Below are 13,577 nucleotides of genomic sequence, written 5' to 3'. Positions count from 1 at the left end.
CACTAAAAGGACAATTTGCAGTACCAATTTTGGCTGTAGGAGGGCGCTGTTGCAAATTGAACTCACCATTTCACCGGAAGTGACCTACCAAAGGAGACCGGAAAACAGCTGAAAATCGAAGCCTTGTCAAAAATATAAACAATAAAAAAGGATCAAGTTCAGATTACAGCAACAAACTGAGGAGACACATTTGAAGATCGTGGTTTCTGCATGTGGTGAGTCATAAAGTACGACTCGATTTTAGTTTCAAGTGCTGTTATTGGTGTAAACCCAATTGCCAGCTGTAACGTTAGCTGTGCTAATCATAGCCACCTTTTATGTGCATGGGTGTTTCCCGTGTGTTACTCTATTATAGAAAATATATGAGCAGATGCAGTTTTGTTTTAGCATGAACTAAGACATCCTTTAGTAATTTCCATCAGCACAATGGCAGGTTAAGGGCGCTGTGTCAAATGAGGGAATTTCGAATGGAAGCACAGCCTTAGCGCTCCTAATTCTCTTCATTTGACCTTTAATAAGTATATTTACATTAGTAGTACAAATGCTATAGAGCTAATATTGTCCTGCCTGTTCCCTGTTTAACTTGGTCATGCGGTGGGCGGATAAGTGCAAACATAGTAGGTATTGATACTAGACTGGTGATATCGGTATTTCTCTTCCTCGGTATGTTTGCATTGTTGCAGTTCATCGCTGTTTTTTTAATCTGTATATGAAATAAATCGACAAAAACGCGTTGGTGTGTGTGCCCTCTTGTGTGCAATATGCCAAGAAGCGACTCTGACCTCATCTTAGGTTGTATCAGATGTGAAAATGTACAAATTCAGCAAAGAAATTGCTAAAAACAGAATCATACAGAAAATATATTTATCATACAGTTAAAATGGACAAATATTAACATTTACTGATATAGATACAGAGAATTAATTTATCAAACAGTTAAATGGACAAATATTAATATTTACTGATTAATATTCCATTCATCCATTTTCCATGCCGCTTATCCTCACTAGGGTCGCGGATATGCAGGAGCCTATCCCAGCTGTCTTTGGGTGAGGGGCGGGGTACACCCTGGACTGGTCACCAGCCAATGGCATGGCACATTATATTGATATTATTTATATTCATATTTATTTGATGTTATTTGTTTGTTTAATGTTTCATCATGACAAGTGAGGGTCTACTTCCCCTGACAGCACATCAGTGATTGTAATGTTTATGTGTTGTTAAATTGTTTACAAAGCCAAAAGGGGTTAAGAGGAAAAAATTGAAAGGATGTGAAATGCTACTAGTTTTTCCTTGCTGCTCAAACAAAAGGGAATAACTATTTGATATTGTCACATTGTCTTAAGCTGTACTTATTGTCAAAATGTTCACAAATTTGGTTGATAAAATACTTGGTTTGCTTAGAGTATTGTATTGTGTTACATTCTGATTCTGATTATAATATCAAACCCAAAATAAACATATCCGTATCTGCTGTGTAGGTCATACTGATGTTGGTATCGGATCGATACCAAAATATGCAGTATCACCCACCCCATTTGATGATGCCCTGTGATGCATCTTGGACCCCTCCTTTTAGTTTAGTCTTTTATCCTTTCCATGAAGCATGCAAGGAAACAGCTAAGTAGTACGGATTGTGTGACTTTTTATAATGGCTTTGAGCAGGAGACATTCGTTTACTCCCAGGGTAAGTAACCTTGATGGTGAATATCCTACATAATTGTGATGAATCACGATGCGATCAATCAGCTAAATCTAAAACAGTTAGATGAATTAGATTCAGGGAACTCACCATATTCATCCCAGTAGATCTTTTGTCTTCATTGTGATGGTGCTTCATCGTGTGTGTGGGTGTAACAACATATCAGTAAACCTGTTGGAACAACAAAATCAAAAACTTGAAGTATAAATCGGATGAGTTTATAGCTGCAAAAAACCTGAACTTCACAAACATCTTGCTACTCCCTGAATGAAGAAACAACTTTTCTCTCCCGTTTTCTCCCCTGTGGTTATACGCTGTTAGGCAGCATGATTTCACATGTTCTACTTTGTCATGAATAGCCATCTTTGTGTGAGCTGAACCAAATAAAAGATGAATACCAAGCTGTGGTCTGAAACATATGACTGGGTGCCTGTGAAATTCAAATGACGAAGATGTCACTTATTTTTTTTTACCTGCTTCAGAAAATTATTAATTACATTTAATCATGTAGTAAGATATTACATTTCTGAACTCTTAAGATTCTTCATCTATTTTCCAGCTGACCAGCCCATTGATCAGCAAAATGAGCAGCGGGGGAGCTGGGGAAAGCGGAAAAGTTCCAAAGGTAACTTGTCGACAGTGAAAGGAACAACATGCTGAACTGGAAAACATCTAATTACCTGTCGTCTCTCGTAGATTGGTTCTGTAGTCGAGGTGATAGGAAAGGAGCAGCGTGGCACTGTTGCCTTCATTGGCGTGACCCTATTTGCTGCTGGGAAATGGGTGGGTGTCAGACTCGATGAACCCAAAGGCAAGAATGACGGCACCGTCCAGGGGAAGCGCTACTTCACCTGTGAGGAAAACCATGGAATATTTGTCAGGCAGTCTCAGGTTTGTAAATAAAATGAATAACATGTCCACAAGGCGTAGCAGAATATGTGCAGTTTTAACATTTCATTGTTCTGCCATGTTCAGATCCATGTCATTGATGATGGCTCCAGTGCAACCTCTCCAGACACTCCCGAGTCTGGTGCTGCCAAGAGCCTTAGACAGAAAGGTAAACACGCACACTCTAAAGTTCATTCTCAGTGCCTTAAACTTAACATAATGGCATGTATTTGGCTCACTAGATATTCCAGAGACTCCCAAAACATCTAAACAGGTAGGCACCAATTATTTCATTTCAGTGATCATGACAATTATTGTTGAAACAAATAAAACAAAAACAAAACACATTTCATTCTTGTTTTCCCCCCAATACATTTTGCAGACACCTACGAGCATTAAGAAGGTAGACATGTTTACATCCAGCTTATTTTTCTTTGCCCTGGTTGTCACACTTAATATGAATCAATCTTATCCCTCTTTTAAAATATATACAGTAGATCCCTACCTATTCGTGGAAATTAATTTTCTGTGTGGAGTGGTGTGAAAAGGTGTTGCCCCACTTCCTGACTTTTTTTTTTTGCATGTTTGTCACACTTAAATGCAAAGCTTTAGAAATGGCTTAATAATCCAGCGGAGGATGAAACCTCCACAAATAGCAAGGATCTACTGTAATTGTGTTGATACTGCACATGAGGATGTCATATTACGCCTTTCAATACATTGTCATCATTCGTTTTTTTTTTGGCCACCCAGTTTTGCACAGGAGATGCATTGTTGGTGCTTTGTGTGCACATTTTATTTACATTCTCATAAAAGGCATGCATCCTGCTCACACATTCAGAGGTCATAGCTTGCACTTTATGCCTCACAGGCATGCACTAGTGAGGATGGGAGGCGTTGCAAATATTTTAACACGTTTGCATGAGGTTGCATTTGTTCTGGCACTAATTGCGGCTTTCTTAACTCTGAACAGTCAATATAATCTAACATGGTGTGCTGTTCTTGTGCTGCTAATCTCTTACCATGCGACGCTGGATGTGTTTGTTTGTCAATGTGTGCTCCTCTCCTCCAGTCCTCTACCCGCCGTTCTGCCAAGGTGAGATTGTCAACTGACTGACTGGGGAGGTCAAAGAAAGTGTCTTGGTTAAAAAGAGTCAAAGAAAGGACATTGTTGTGTGTAATGAGAATGAATGCTATTTTGCAAGTAGGGAATGAAACATACTTGTCAGGGCAAGCAGAAAAGCAAGGATAAATTCTTGAGAAATGTATTTGCATGAAGGTATAAGCTTCTTTAGTTTTCTATTTTTGGACATTTCATTCTTGAGAGTAACACATTCTTAATCATGATTGTGGCAGTGGAGCACGCCACGGCGTCTAGCACCAGCCACTTCCCTCCCCTCCCTCTTGGTACGCCCTCCTGGCCGCTCCTGTCTACCACTCATGGTATGCTCCACAATGTCTCGTATGTGTCACGGGAAGTGGTGAAACGTGTGGTCACTGAACATGGGTGCATTTGTTTTTTTTTTTTTGATTCAGTGAAGGCACCAAAAAAGTGAGGTCACAATAGGGAGGTGACTGTTTGGTCCAACCAGGAAGTCATGTTAAGTATGACCCTCGACACTCTTTGACACTTTCCTTCTTTTGTCAGACTTCCCGTGACAGTCTGTCATCTGGCGACGTCAGCGAGGTGAGCCTGTCCACTCCCCAGGGTGCGCTGGGTGTTCCAGTCATCCCTCAGCCCGGTGGATCGTCCACAGCGGCAGCGACATCTGTTCCTGCTACTCCCAGCAAGGTGGGTTACTAAGAAAGAAAATGCAAAACTGTTGCTATTTCATTTAAATGACTGTCACTCAATGTTTTCATAAAGGTTTGACACATTTCCATTTCATATCATTTTAATTTCAATGTATTTTCATTCCATCCCTGTTTCTATTGTTGGACCAGGCGGAACCTACCATTTCCAAACAGGTAGTTTTCTAATTGCTGCATGCATACTGATGGCATGTGTCCACAAACTAACTAAAAATGCACACTATGGTATGTTTGCATTGAGGGTTAATTGAACATTAAAATCCCACTTCATTCACTCTGGAACAAGACTATTTGTTATTAGTGCTGGTGATGGGTTCTGACCAATGTTGTTGGTGATTTTCCTCTATATGCTTGGAAATAAATTATTGGGCAATGGGTGTAATTGTAGCAGGTACTAATCCTTCCTATAGAAGCATCACACAGTTTTAATTTGACCAACCTGCTTTTTTCTATCTACCAGGAGGAGGAGTCACTGCGGGCGCAGGTCAAGGACCTGGAGGAGAAGCTGGAGACGCTGAAGATGAAGCGCACGGAGGACAAGGTCAAACTGAAGGAGCTGGAGAAGCACAAGATTCAACTGGAGCAACTTCAAGAGTGGAAGACCAAAATGCAGGAACAGCAGGCCGACCTGCAGAAGCAACTCAAAGAAGCCAAGAGGGTAAAAACAATATATGGCACAATAAAGTAATGATAAGGTATACTTGAACTGTACTATGAAGTGAATGAATATTCAAAACTGAGAGGATGAAAGACAAGCTGCCACTGATCACAAGAGCGGCTTTCTTTTTGTGCCATTCTTCCAGGAAGCACGTGACGCTCAGGAGGCCAAGGACCGCTACATGGAAGAGATGTCTGACACGGCAGATGCCATTGAGATGGCAACTCTAGACAAAGAGATGGCTGAAGAGCGAGCAGAGTCACTGCAGGTGGAGGTGGACACACTGAAGGAGAAAGTGGAGGAACTCTCCATGGATCTGGAGATCCTTCGACACGAGATTTCGGAGAAAGGTTTGTACTCCACTCGCCCCTTTGACAAATGTGGATTGACCGTCACCTTCTGTTGTTTCTCCTGCAGGTTCAGATGGTGCTGCCTCCAGTTACCATGTTAAACAGCTCGAGGAGCAGAACAGCAGGTTAAAGGAGGCTTTGGTCAGGTGAGATTGTACAAGAAAATAAAAGTTCTAAGAACATGAACATGAGCTTAGGGTTAACGTATAAAGAGATCAACTTTTCTTCTCAGGATGCGTGACCTGTCTGCCTCTGAGAAACAGGAGCATGTGAAGCTGCAAAAGCAGATGGAGAAGAAGAACACAGAGATGGAGACCCTGAGGACTCAGAAGGAGAAATTGCAGGAGGAGGTCAAGCAGGCCGAGGCCACAGTCGATGAACTAAAAGAACAGGTAAAACATATATTCCGAATGTGAATACATTCTTCAAACCTGAGTCTGAGGGTTTGCGTCCATGTTGATCCAGGTGGATGCTGCCCTTGGTTCAGAGGAGATGGTTGAGACTCTGACAGAGAGGAATCTTGACCTTGAGGAGAAAGTCCGAGAGCTGAGAGAAACTGTGACTGATCTGGTCAGTGCATCTTAATTCCTATGAAGTAGGAATGCGTCTCATTCAAGTTTCTGTATGAGAAGCTTCTTTGATAAGCGTAGACACTCCCAAATTACCCCCCCAAAATATATCCTTCTGTGCCAACAGGAGGCAATTAATGAAATGAATGACGAGCTCCAGGAGAATGCCAGGGAGACTGAAATGGAGCTGAGAGAGCAGCTGGACCTGGGCACCGCAAAGGTCAGAGAGGCGGACAAGAGGGTGGAGGCTGCCCAGGAGACCGTGGCTGATTACCAGCAGACCATCAGCAAATACAGAGAGCTCACTAGCAGACTACAGGTGGGTTCACGTCAAGGTATTGTAGATATGGAAGGACTACGCTTCATGTATTTTGATTTATGTGCAGGAGGCCAACAAAGAGCTGATGACTCAGCAGAGTGCAAGTACTGAACAAGTACAACAACCTCCCGCAGAACTTTTTGACTTCAAGATCAAATTTGCAGAAACAAAAGCGTATGCCAAGGTAGGATGATGATGATGTTTCTTCAAAGTCCAATGTGTTTCCTTAATCTGGTGATAAACTGTTTGTCTTTAGGCCATTGAGATGGAGCTAAGGAAAATGGAGGTGGCTCAGCTGAATCGCCAAGTATCTCTGCTCACTTCCTTCATGCCCGATTCCTTCCTCCGTCACGGTGGAGACCATGACTGCATACTGGTGCTCCTGCTCATCCCCAGGATTATTTGCAAGGTAAGTTAACGGATAGTTAAAAATCTACTAGTCTACTTTTGTGTGTTGAGATGGTTTCTGTAACGTGCATCTTCATATCTGTCCAACAAAGGCTGAACTCATCAGCAAACAGGCGCAGGAAAAGTTTGACTTGAACGGGAACCCGGCCCAAGGCACAGCACTCAAGGGTCCTCCGGGAGAACAGCGTAGTTTTGCTTCAGGACTGGTGTACTCCCTCAGTTTGCTGCAGGCCACCTTGCACAAATATGAGCAGTAAGCTACATCCTTCATACATTCAATTACTCTGGTTTAGCAGCATAATTGATAATGTCCTCTCTTGTTCCACCAGAGCTCTGAATGTGTGCACAGTGGAGGTTTTTAAGCGAATGGGTACGCTCTACTCTGAAATGAGCTTCCACGAGCGATCTCTGGATTATTTCATCGACTTGCTGCACAAAGACCAACTGGATGAGACTGTTCAGGTGGAACCGCTGACCAAGGCCATCAAATATTACCAGGTAAAAGAATATTCTTCTCTGTGCACACAGATGATACCCCTTGTAATAGAAATAGACTAAGTTAGTTTGTTCTGGTCTCAGCAATTATACAGCGTTCATCTGGCAGATCACACAGAGGACTGCACAGTCCAACTGGCTGACCATGTTAAGGTAATTAAATCCTTAAGTCTTTTCCTTCAATGGGGCGAAATATGATCCTTGTGAAGTGAAGAAGTTTGCCGAGCGGGTTCTCTAAACCTCCATTTACCCTTTGACTATAGTTTATCCAGAGTGCTCTGGACTGTATGGGAGTGGAGGTAGCTCGTCTGAGGGCATTCCTAGCAGCAGGCCAGGAAAACTCTACGCTGGCTGTTCTCCTGAAGGACCTGGACACTTCCTGCTCAGACATCAAACAGTTCTGCAAGAAGATCCGACGTCGCATGCCCGGTACAGATGCTGTCGGTGCACCCGCTGCTCTCAATTTTGGACAACAGGTATAACGGACATACAATACTGTATATACAATATAGCGGTACAATGTATACATAACTCAATTGGGGCCTTACCATCATAAAACAAGAAACAACCAGAGGTTACTCTTGTTGTGCCAGGTGTCCGAAGGGCTGACTGAGTGCAGACGTCAACTGACCCGTGTGGTCGCCGTGCTCCAGGAAGTGGCAGCAGCTGGAGCTCAGATGGTCGCTCCGCTTGGTGATCAGGAAGGATTGAATGCTCTTAAACTGGAGGATACTGCCTGCAAGGCTGTGGAACAGGTAGGGAATTGTTAAAAAAATGTTGACACAGGTGGACATGGCAAAGTTGTTTTCTTTGTAACCTACACAGGTGTATGGTGCTCATGGGCTGAATGGTCCCGAGTGCCTACGTCAGTCTTGCAGAGCTATCATCGCAACAATGAACAAGACGGCCACAGCCATGCAGGAAGGAGAGTACGATGCAGACAAACCACAGGGCAAGGTATTTATTCTTAACTTCATCTCATTGATGTATCAGGATGTTTGAATGACACATTAACCTGTAATAACTCTGACATTAGAGTCCTCCAGTGGAAACGAGAGCAGCCACGGTCAGAGCTGAGATGACTGATGCTGAGGGACTTGGAGTTAAACTAGAAGACAGAGAAACCGTCATCAAGGAGCTTAAGAAGTCCCTCAAAATCAAGGTCTTCCAGTCAAACTATAAAATTCACATTTTGTATAGAGAAATTAAACAAAATAATTTGTAGGGAGAAGAACTGAGTGAGGCTAATGTCCGTCTGAGCCTGCTTGAGAAAAAGCTGGACACGTCCACCAAGGATGCAGATGAACGTGTGGAGAAGATCCAGACCAAACTGGATAAGAACCTCGACTTGCTGAAAAAGAAAGAAAAGTGAGAGGAGATCATAATTTCTCATCATTCTGTGCTTACTTACATGTTCTCCTTTTCCACAAACGCAGGGAATTTGAAGAGACGATGGATGCTCTCCAAGCTGACATCGACCAGCTGGAAGCAGAAAAGGCTGAGCTGAAACAGCGCATCAATAATCAATCAAAGATGACCATAGAAGGCTTGCGTGGCATGCCTGCTTCTGGAATTGCCTCTGCCGTAGGACCAGCAGGGAGTAAGTGAATAAAATGTCCACACAAACTAATTGCTTCAGATACACTCAAAATTATATTGATGAGGAATCACAGTTATTCTATGTCCTCCTTCTTCTGCAGGTTTGTCCCAGATATCAGGACCAATGCAAGTGGTGGACTCTCCTCTTCTCCAGCAGCAGCTTGAAGCTCAGAGACTCGGCATTAAACGCCTCAAGAACGAAAATAATAGACTTAAGGTATTCTGCTACAACTAAACTATTCTTGTCATCTTGGATTGACCAAGTGCGTTTTTCCATTCAGGCGGAGAAGATGAGCGCACAGCTGGCCTCCCTACCGCCTCTCTACCCTCCCAAACTGCCTAAGATGTCCAAAGAGAGCTCCACACCACCTGAAGGACTTAATACAGGCATCTACCGCAGGACCGACCAGCTGCTAGCGACCCTTCTTAAACTGAGTGCAGAGGTCAAAGTGGTGGACATTACCGGGAAGACGTCAGGTGTGTGCCAACGTCACATCTGTGAATTATTTTTCCGGCATTTTTCAAATCTTTCCCCTTTTCCCGCTTTCTACCACCAGTCAGCGCCAGCTCCCAGCTGCTGGAGCAAACCGCACGGCTACAAAACCTCAGCGATGCTCTGGCCAAACTCAAGGTAAAATAATATTGTACTTGAGATTAGCAACACTTGAATGTGGTTCTGAATATTCAACTTCTTCTTTAAGGGTGAAGTAGCAGAACACGTGGTGTCCCATCAGCCTGGAGCAAAAGCTGCATCGGACTTTGCCACCTTCCCTGTCTCCTCATTCGTCAAGGTGAGACCCCAATGGGTGCACACTATCAACGGCAGCATGGTTCATCTTGTGCGCTGTTTCTTAGGCCAAAGAAGAGAAGAATGGCGGAACAGTGTTTGTGGGCCGTGTCGCCATTCCTTGCAGCCGGGGACAAGAACAAGTCCACCGTCTTGTCCTGTCACAGCAGCAGCTGCAAAATGTGCACCGCCTCCTCATGGCCTGAAGCAACTCTTTTTTTACTTTTATTCCTATCCGTACTTTGATATTTTCTCATATATAGTTAATATGGATAATAGAAGATTCAGTGATTTGGATTTAACTTGTCACTGCTACATTTTTCACTTTACAGGGGAAATTAGATAAATCGTTGTACACAGGTGCAATGAATTTAAATCTGGTGCAAAAGTGACATGATTACAGGAGTTCAAATCAGACTAAGAGACCAATTAAAGGGTTGTGAGGTTTTTGCAGTACATTTGCGGATTGCAGCACAAACCAGGGGTTTACAATACTGGAATTAACCATTTTTAGGCCTACTGAATGTGGAGCTTTCATCAGTTGTAACCTATCATCAAAATGTATACTTATATTACAGAAAACACAATTTGTTGTATTTGTAATAGTTCCTATAATAAAAAGCAACCACTTGACATGGTTTTCATGTTTCATGAAACGCAACTATACAGTAATTTGTTTAAAATAAGAGTCAGCTGGGTTAGGCTACAGCTTGCCTGTGATCCTAATGAATACAAGCGGTACAGAAAATGGATGGATGGAAAATCCGGGGCTTAAGATTTAATATATCAAAAGTAACTAACACATTTAACATGCAATAATCATTTAAACCTGACAACCGCATTTAAAAACAACGTAGGCAATGCAAAAACTTGAAAACATCTTAAGTGAAAACTGCTGAATGTATAAAAGGAATGAAATTCAAATGTAACAACTCAAGTGTGATGTCAGTAACGGAGTGCAAATCAGTTAAAAGTAATCATTAGAGAATTGCTGCCCAGGCCTGTGGTAAGTGTACGGCGTGTAGTGGTGCCTGATGTATCTATTCCTCATCACGTGGGGGCGGGTCCAGTCATAGCAAGCTGCACAATATGTATTTGAAGGCTCAGGATGACGAGAATATCCTTTTTAACAGAATAAAAAAAGGAGGCGTTAGTCACTTTTTTGACCCATTTGCAGTTGAATAATACAATGCTTACCATATGGAAGTGGGTTGTAATTAAAGTGAGATTCGTGGAATGCTTCATCTTCGTACCAGTGTGGCTGTGGGTTAGCCACAGTGTTCATGAAGCCACCGACGGGAGCAGGGTTAGGATAAAAGTTGTTTCTTGGGTGGCGCACTGTGGAAGACAACAGAAGTGACAAACGTGTAAAATTAGTAAACTACCAGAGATTGGGGCATTTGGGTAAGAGACCATTCATTCATTCAGTCGTCCCGAGTGTGGCACAGGAGGCCTTATGGAGCCTGCAGCATGTTATTTTTATTGGTCAATAGCGCTTTCTAAAATTATAATGAAACTAAAAAAAAAACAGTAAAACAAGGGCAAAACAGTAATGAGAAAGCGTTAAAATGTTTATACCAACAACTAATATCCTTGGTATATAACACGTATCCTACCTTCATGTCTCTGAACGATTTGCTGGGCTGGCACCTGATAAGCAGCAGGAATTCTTGCTAAAATAAAGCAAAGTTGGCATAAATAAACAAAATGATATTTCAAAATTAATGTTTGCAAGGACCCTTCCTCGTCACCATTGGAATCGAGCGGCAGTTTCACACCCCAGGCGTTTGCCACGTGCAGCGTCAACAGGGTGGTTATCCGGCGGTGGGCCAGGGCATTCCAGTGGACACCATCTTTAGTGCGATGATGCAGGGAGAAGCGAAAGTTGAAGTGGAGGTCCAGCACGTCCACCTTGTAGGCGTTGGCTACGGCGCCACTGTAGAAGTTGGCTTCGATTACATCGTGACGTAAATGGGCAGCCCTGTCAGAGATCTATGAGAATGATAAAATAAATTTGTTTATTTCAATTCACATAAGATCAAAATCGGTTGCTTTTGGGTGTAGAATATATTTGCTTTATAGTACCTCAGGAACCAAGAAGCCACCTTTGATAGTCTCTGCAAGGGGCATGGTGAGGTTCCATATGACCAAGCTTTCCTTTGGGAGGATCCCGTTCAGCTCTTCAAAGAACCTATTGAGGTTCTCCTTGTAGTTCTCACCCCATTTTAAACCATACCTACAGGAAGGTTCACAACTTACATGAAGGCTGTGACAAGAGTACATGACTAGGAAGTGACAATTTCAGAACTTAACACCCCCCTCCCAATAACAATCCCAGCTATTATCACCAATTTGCTATCCACTTATGTACCTTGAAATGTCCCAAACACAGGAGTTGACGATGACCAAATCTGGTTTCAAACCATGGCGGAAGTCTTTCAAGATGCTCTTCATGTAGTCTGAGAAGATGCGCGTCACAAAGTAGAACCGAACCAGGTGGTGTGCGGACTGGTACTGCCGGACCTCCCGATACCCTGTGCCATTGTGCAATAGGCCCAGGCATCCACCTTCTACCAGGCAGTCCTGTTCAAAGCTCATCTCACCCTGCACAGGGAAATGTGTGTAAGTTGTAAACTGGCCGCCAAGGGAAAGAAAAAAACAAAACAAATGAAAAACAAACTTAAAAACAGAGAAATCATCACTTGCTTTCCTCTTGAGTTGTGCCACTTTGAGGTATTTCTCCTCCTGTAATAGCAGGACAAGGTCTTTGTAGACAGACCGCTGAACTGGGGATACAAAGAGCAGTTAACACTTTGTATTAAAATTAATTGATTTTTATGATCAGCCAGGTGGACAAAATATTCTTAGAACTAGTCACAGGGGAGTCAACGCCATGACACAAGATAATGTGTTCACAAGAACGAGATAAGACGATATTTTAACATTATTAAGAAAAAATGGGGCTGGACAGGCCCACTGAATCACATTTTGAAATGCTATATGATGCTTACAAATTGAAACAAAAAAACACAAATTATACTAGTTATTGGCACTTCCATAATGTGTGTATTATCATTCGCAGTAGCAATACTACTAGTACTACAATCTAATAGACTTCTAGCTTACCCGTTTCTCTAAAGAAGAAACGTTTTGACCTCTTTACTCATTTTTTAACTGTGTATTAACGAATGAATGTTGTATTTTAATGTATCTTTTACTCTGTTTACTTGCTTTATTCAACTCCATTCTTCTGTAAAGTGTCTTTGAGTATTTTGAAAAGCGCTATACAAATAAAATGTATTATTATTATTATTAGTATTATTGTGACGAAAGTGGAATGAATGACCGTTGATGACATACTTACTGGAGTCTCCCAGCACCACAATGAACTTGTTGTGGAAGAGCTTGCTGACATGATGGTGGCTCACAAACGTCATTCGCTCCTTTTTCAGAAAGTCACATTAATGTCTCTCTCTCAACAAATGCACATAACGCAGCTAAAAAGTTGACCAAGATTCACCAAGTCACAAATAATTATAGTTTATTAGGACCACTTTGAGTTTAGCTTTGCTGAATGTTCTTCCATTATATACGAAAAAAAAGCTATTAGCATGAATAATTAGCATTACAACTTCGGGGTACTTACCATTGTGGAAACAAGTGCAAAAAAGTCAAAAATGTATGCTACAGCTAACGTTTACTTAGTTTTGAAGTTTTGTTTTACATATCGAGAGTCTGTCGTCGTTTATTCGCCGACATTAGACGCACTCTATTTTTAAGTAACAATACAATTTGATACATAAAAACTGGCGACTGAGTTTCTGTTGTCAACAGGTGTACGCGGGATTGGCCTGATCACGAGGCGTTTTCGGACACTCGGAAATAATGTGATCACGTTCCTTAATCATGAGTCCACGTGACTCCATGTAGCTAGTAGCTTCAGAACAACATTCATAACATTACCATTCATGTCGTTACATTCTTGAT

The 13,577-nt window shown here is 42.2% G+C and overlaps 2 protein-coding genes across 10 annotated transcripts; one reads left to right on the top strand and one right to left on the bottom strand.

The window, feature by feature from the left end:
* The first annotated feature begins 56 nt into the window (after window positions 1-56).
* Window positions 57-10,223, top strand: LOC131125889 (dynactin subunit 1-like). Of its 8 annotated transcripts, none has more exons than XM_058067874.1 (32): window positions 57-215; window positions 2,265-2,330; window positions 2,402-2,596; window positions 2,681-2,762; window positions 2,836-2,867; window positions 2,976-2,996; window positions 3,666-3,689; window positions 3,950-4,036; window positions 4,242-4,385; window positions 4,538-4,561; window positions 4,866-5,063; window positions 5,209-5,413; window positions 5,481-5,559; window positions 5,646-5,805; window positions 5,879-5,983; window positions 6,110-6,301; window positions 6,369-6,485; window positions 6,558-6,710; window positions 6,802-6,962; window positions 7,039-7,207; window positions 7,289-7,357; window positions 7,468-7,680; window positions 7,798-7,959; window positions 8,030-8,161; window positions 8,241-8,366; window positions 8,430-8,572; window positions 8,641-8,804; window positions 8,905-9,020; window positions 9,085-9,280; window positions 9,361-9,434; window positions 9,505-9,594; window positions 9,659-10,223. In XM_058067874.1, exons 2-32 carry the CDS (start codon window positions 2,289-2,291, stop codon window positions 9,794-9,796), a joined length of 3,813 nt encoding a protein of 1,270 aa, XP_057923857.1. In that variant the 5' UTR covers window positions 57-215; window positions 2,265-2,288; the 3' UTR covers window positions 9,797-10,223. The 8 variants fall into 8 exon arrangements, with proteins under 8 accessions (XP_057923857.1, XP_057923860.1, XP_057923859.1 ...); XM_058067875.1 differs by having other exon boundaries at window positions 153-227; XM_058067877.1 differs by lacking the exon at window positions 3,950-4,036.
* A 115-nt stretch (window positions 10,224-10,338) lies between these two features.
* On the bottom strand, window positions 10,339-13,468 carry fam113 (family with sequence similarity 113). 2 transcript variants are annotated; one of them, XM_058068038.1, is made up of 9 exons: window positions 13,237-13,468; window positions 12,955-13,033; window positions 12,297-12,376; window positions 11,962-12,194; window positions 11,676-11,826; window positions 11,342-11,582; window positions 11,207-11,263; window positions 10,788-10,928; window positions 10,339-10,712 (listed from the first exon to the last, which is right to left on the bottom strand). In XM_058068038.1, the coding sequence occupies exons 1-9, from the start codon at window positions 13,237-13,239 to the stop codon at window positions 10,558-10,560; spliced, it is 1,140 nt and encodes a 379-aa protein (XP_057924021.1). In that variant the 5' UTR covers window positions 13,240-13,468; the 3' UTR covers window positions 10,339-10,557. The 2 variants fall into 2 exon arrangements, with proteins under 2 accessions (XP_057924021.1, XP_057924022.1); XM_058068039.1 differs by lacking the exon at window positions 12,955-13,033.
* Between the last annotated feature and the right edge of the window lie 109 nt (window positions 13,469-13,577).

Source organism: Doryrhamphus excisus, chromosome 3 (genome assembly GCF_030265055.1).
Source record: "Doryrhamphus excisus isolate RoL2022-K1 chromosome 3, RoL_Dexc_1.0, whole genome shotgun sequence".
Lineage (NCBI taxonomy): Eukaryota > Metazoa > Chordata > Actinopteri > Syngnathiformes > Syngnathidae > Doryrhamphus > Doryrhamphus excisus.
The sequence above is the reverse complement of the archived record's forward strand: the minus strand, read 5'-3'. Positions and strand labels throughout refer to the sequence as shown.

Bases quoted from the DNA above. Each gene is read 5' to 3' on its own strand.
- LOC131125889 (XM_058067874.1), top strand. From the start codon at position 2,289: ATGAGCAGCGGGGGAGCTGGGGAAAGCGGAAAAGTTCCAAAG. The intron at 2,597-2,680 runs GTTTGTAAATAA...TGCCATGTTCAG, and splicing joins TATTTGTCAGGCAGTCTCAG to ATCCATGTCATTGATGATGG. The intron at 5,984-6,109 runs GTCAGTGCATCT...CTGTGCCAACAG, and splicing joins GAGAAACTGTGACTGATCTG to GAGGCAATTAATGAAATGAA.
- fam113 (XM_058068038.1), bottom strand. The intron at 12,377-12,954 runs GTAAGTATGTCA...TTGTATCCCCAG, and splicing joins TGTGGTGCTGGGAGACTCCA to TTCAGCGGTCTGTCTACAAA. The intron at 11,583-11,675 runs GTACTATAAAGC...TCATTCTCATAG, and splicing joins GTGGCTTCTTGGTTCCTGAG to ATCTCTGACAGGGCTGCCCA.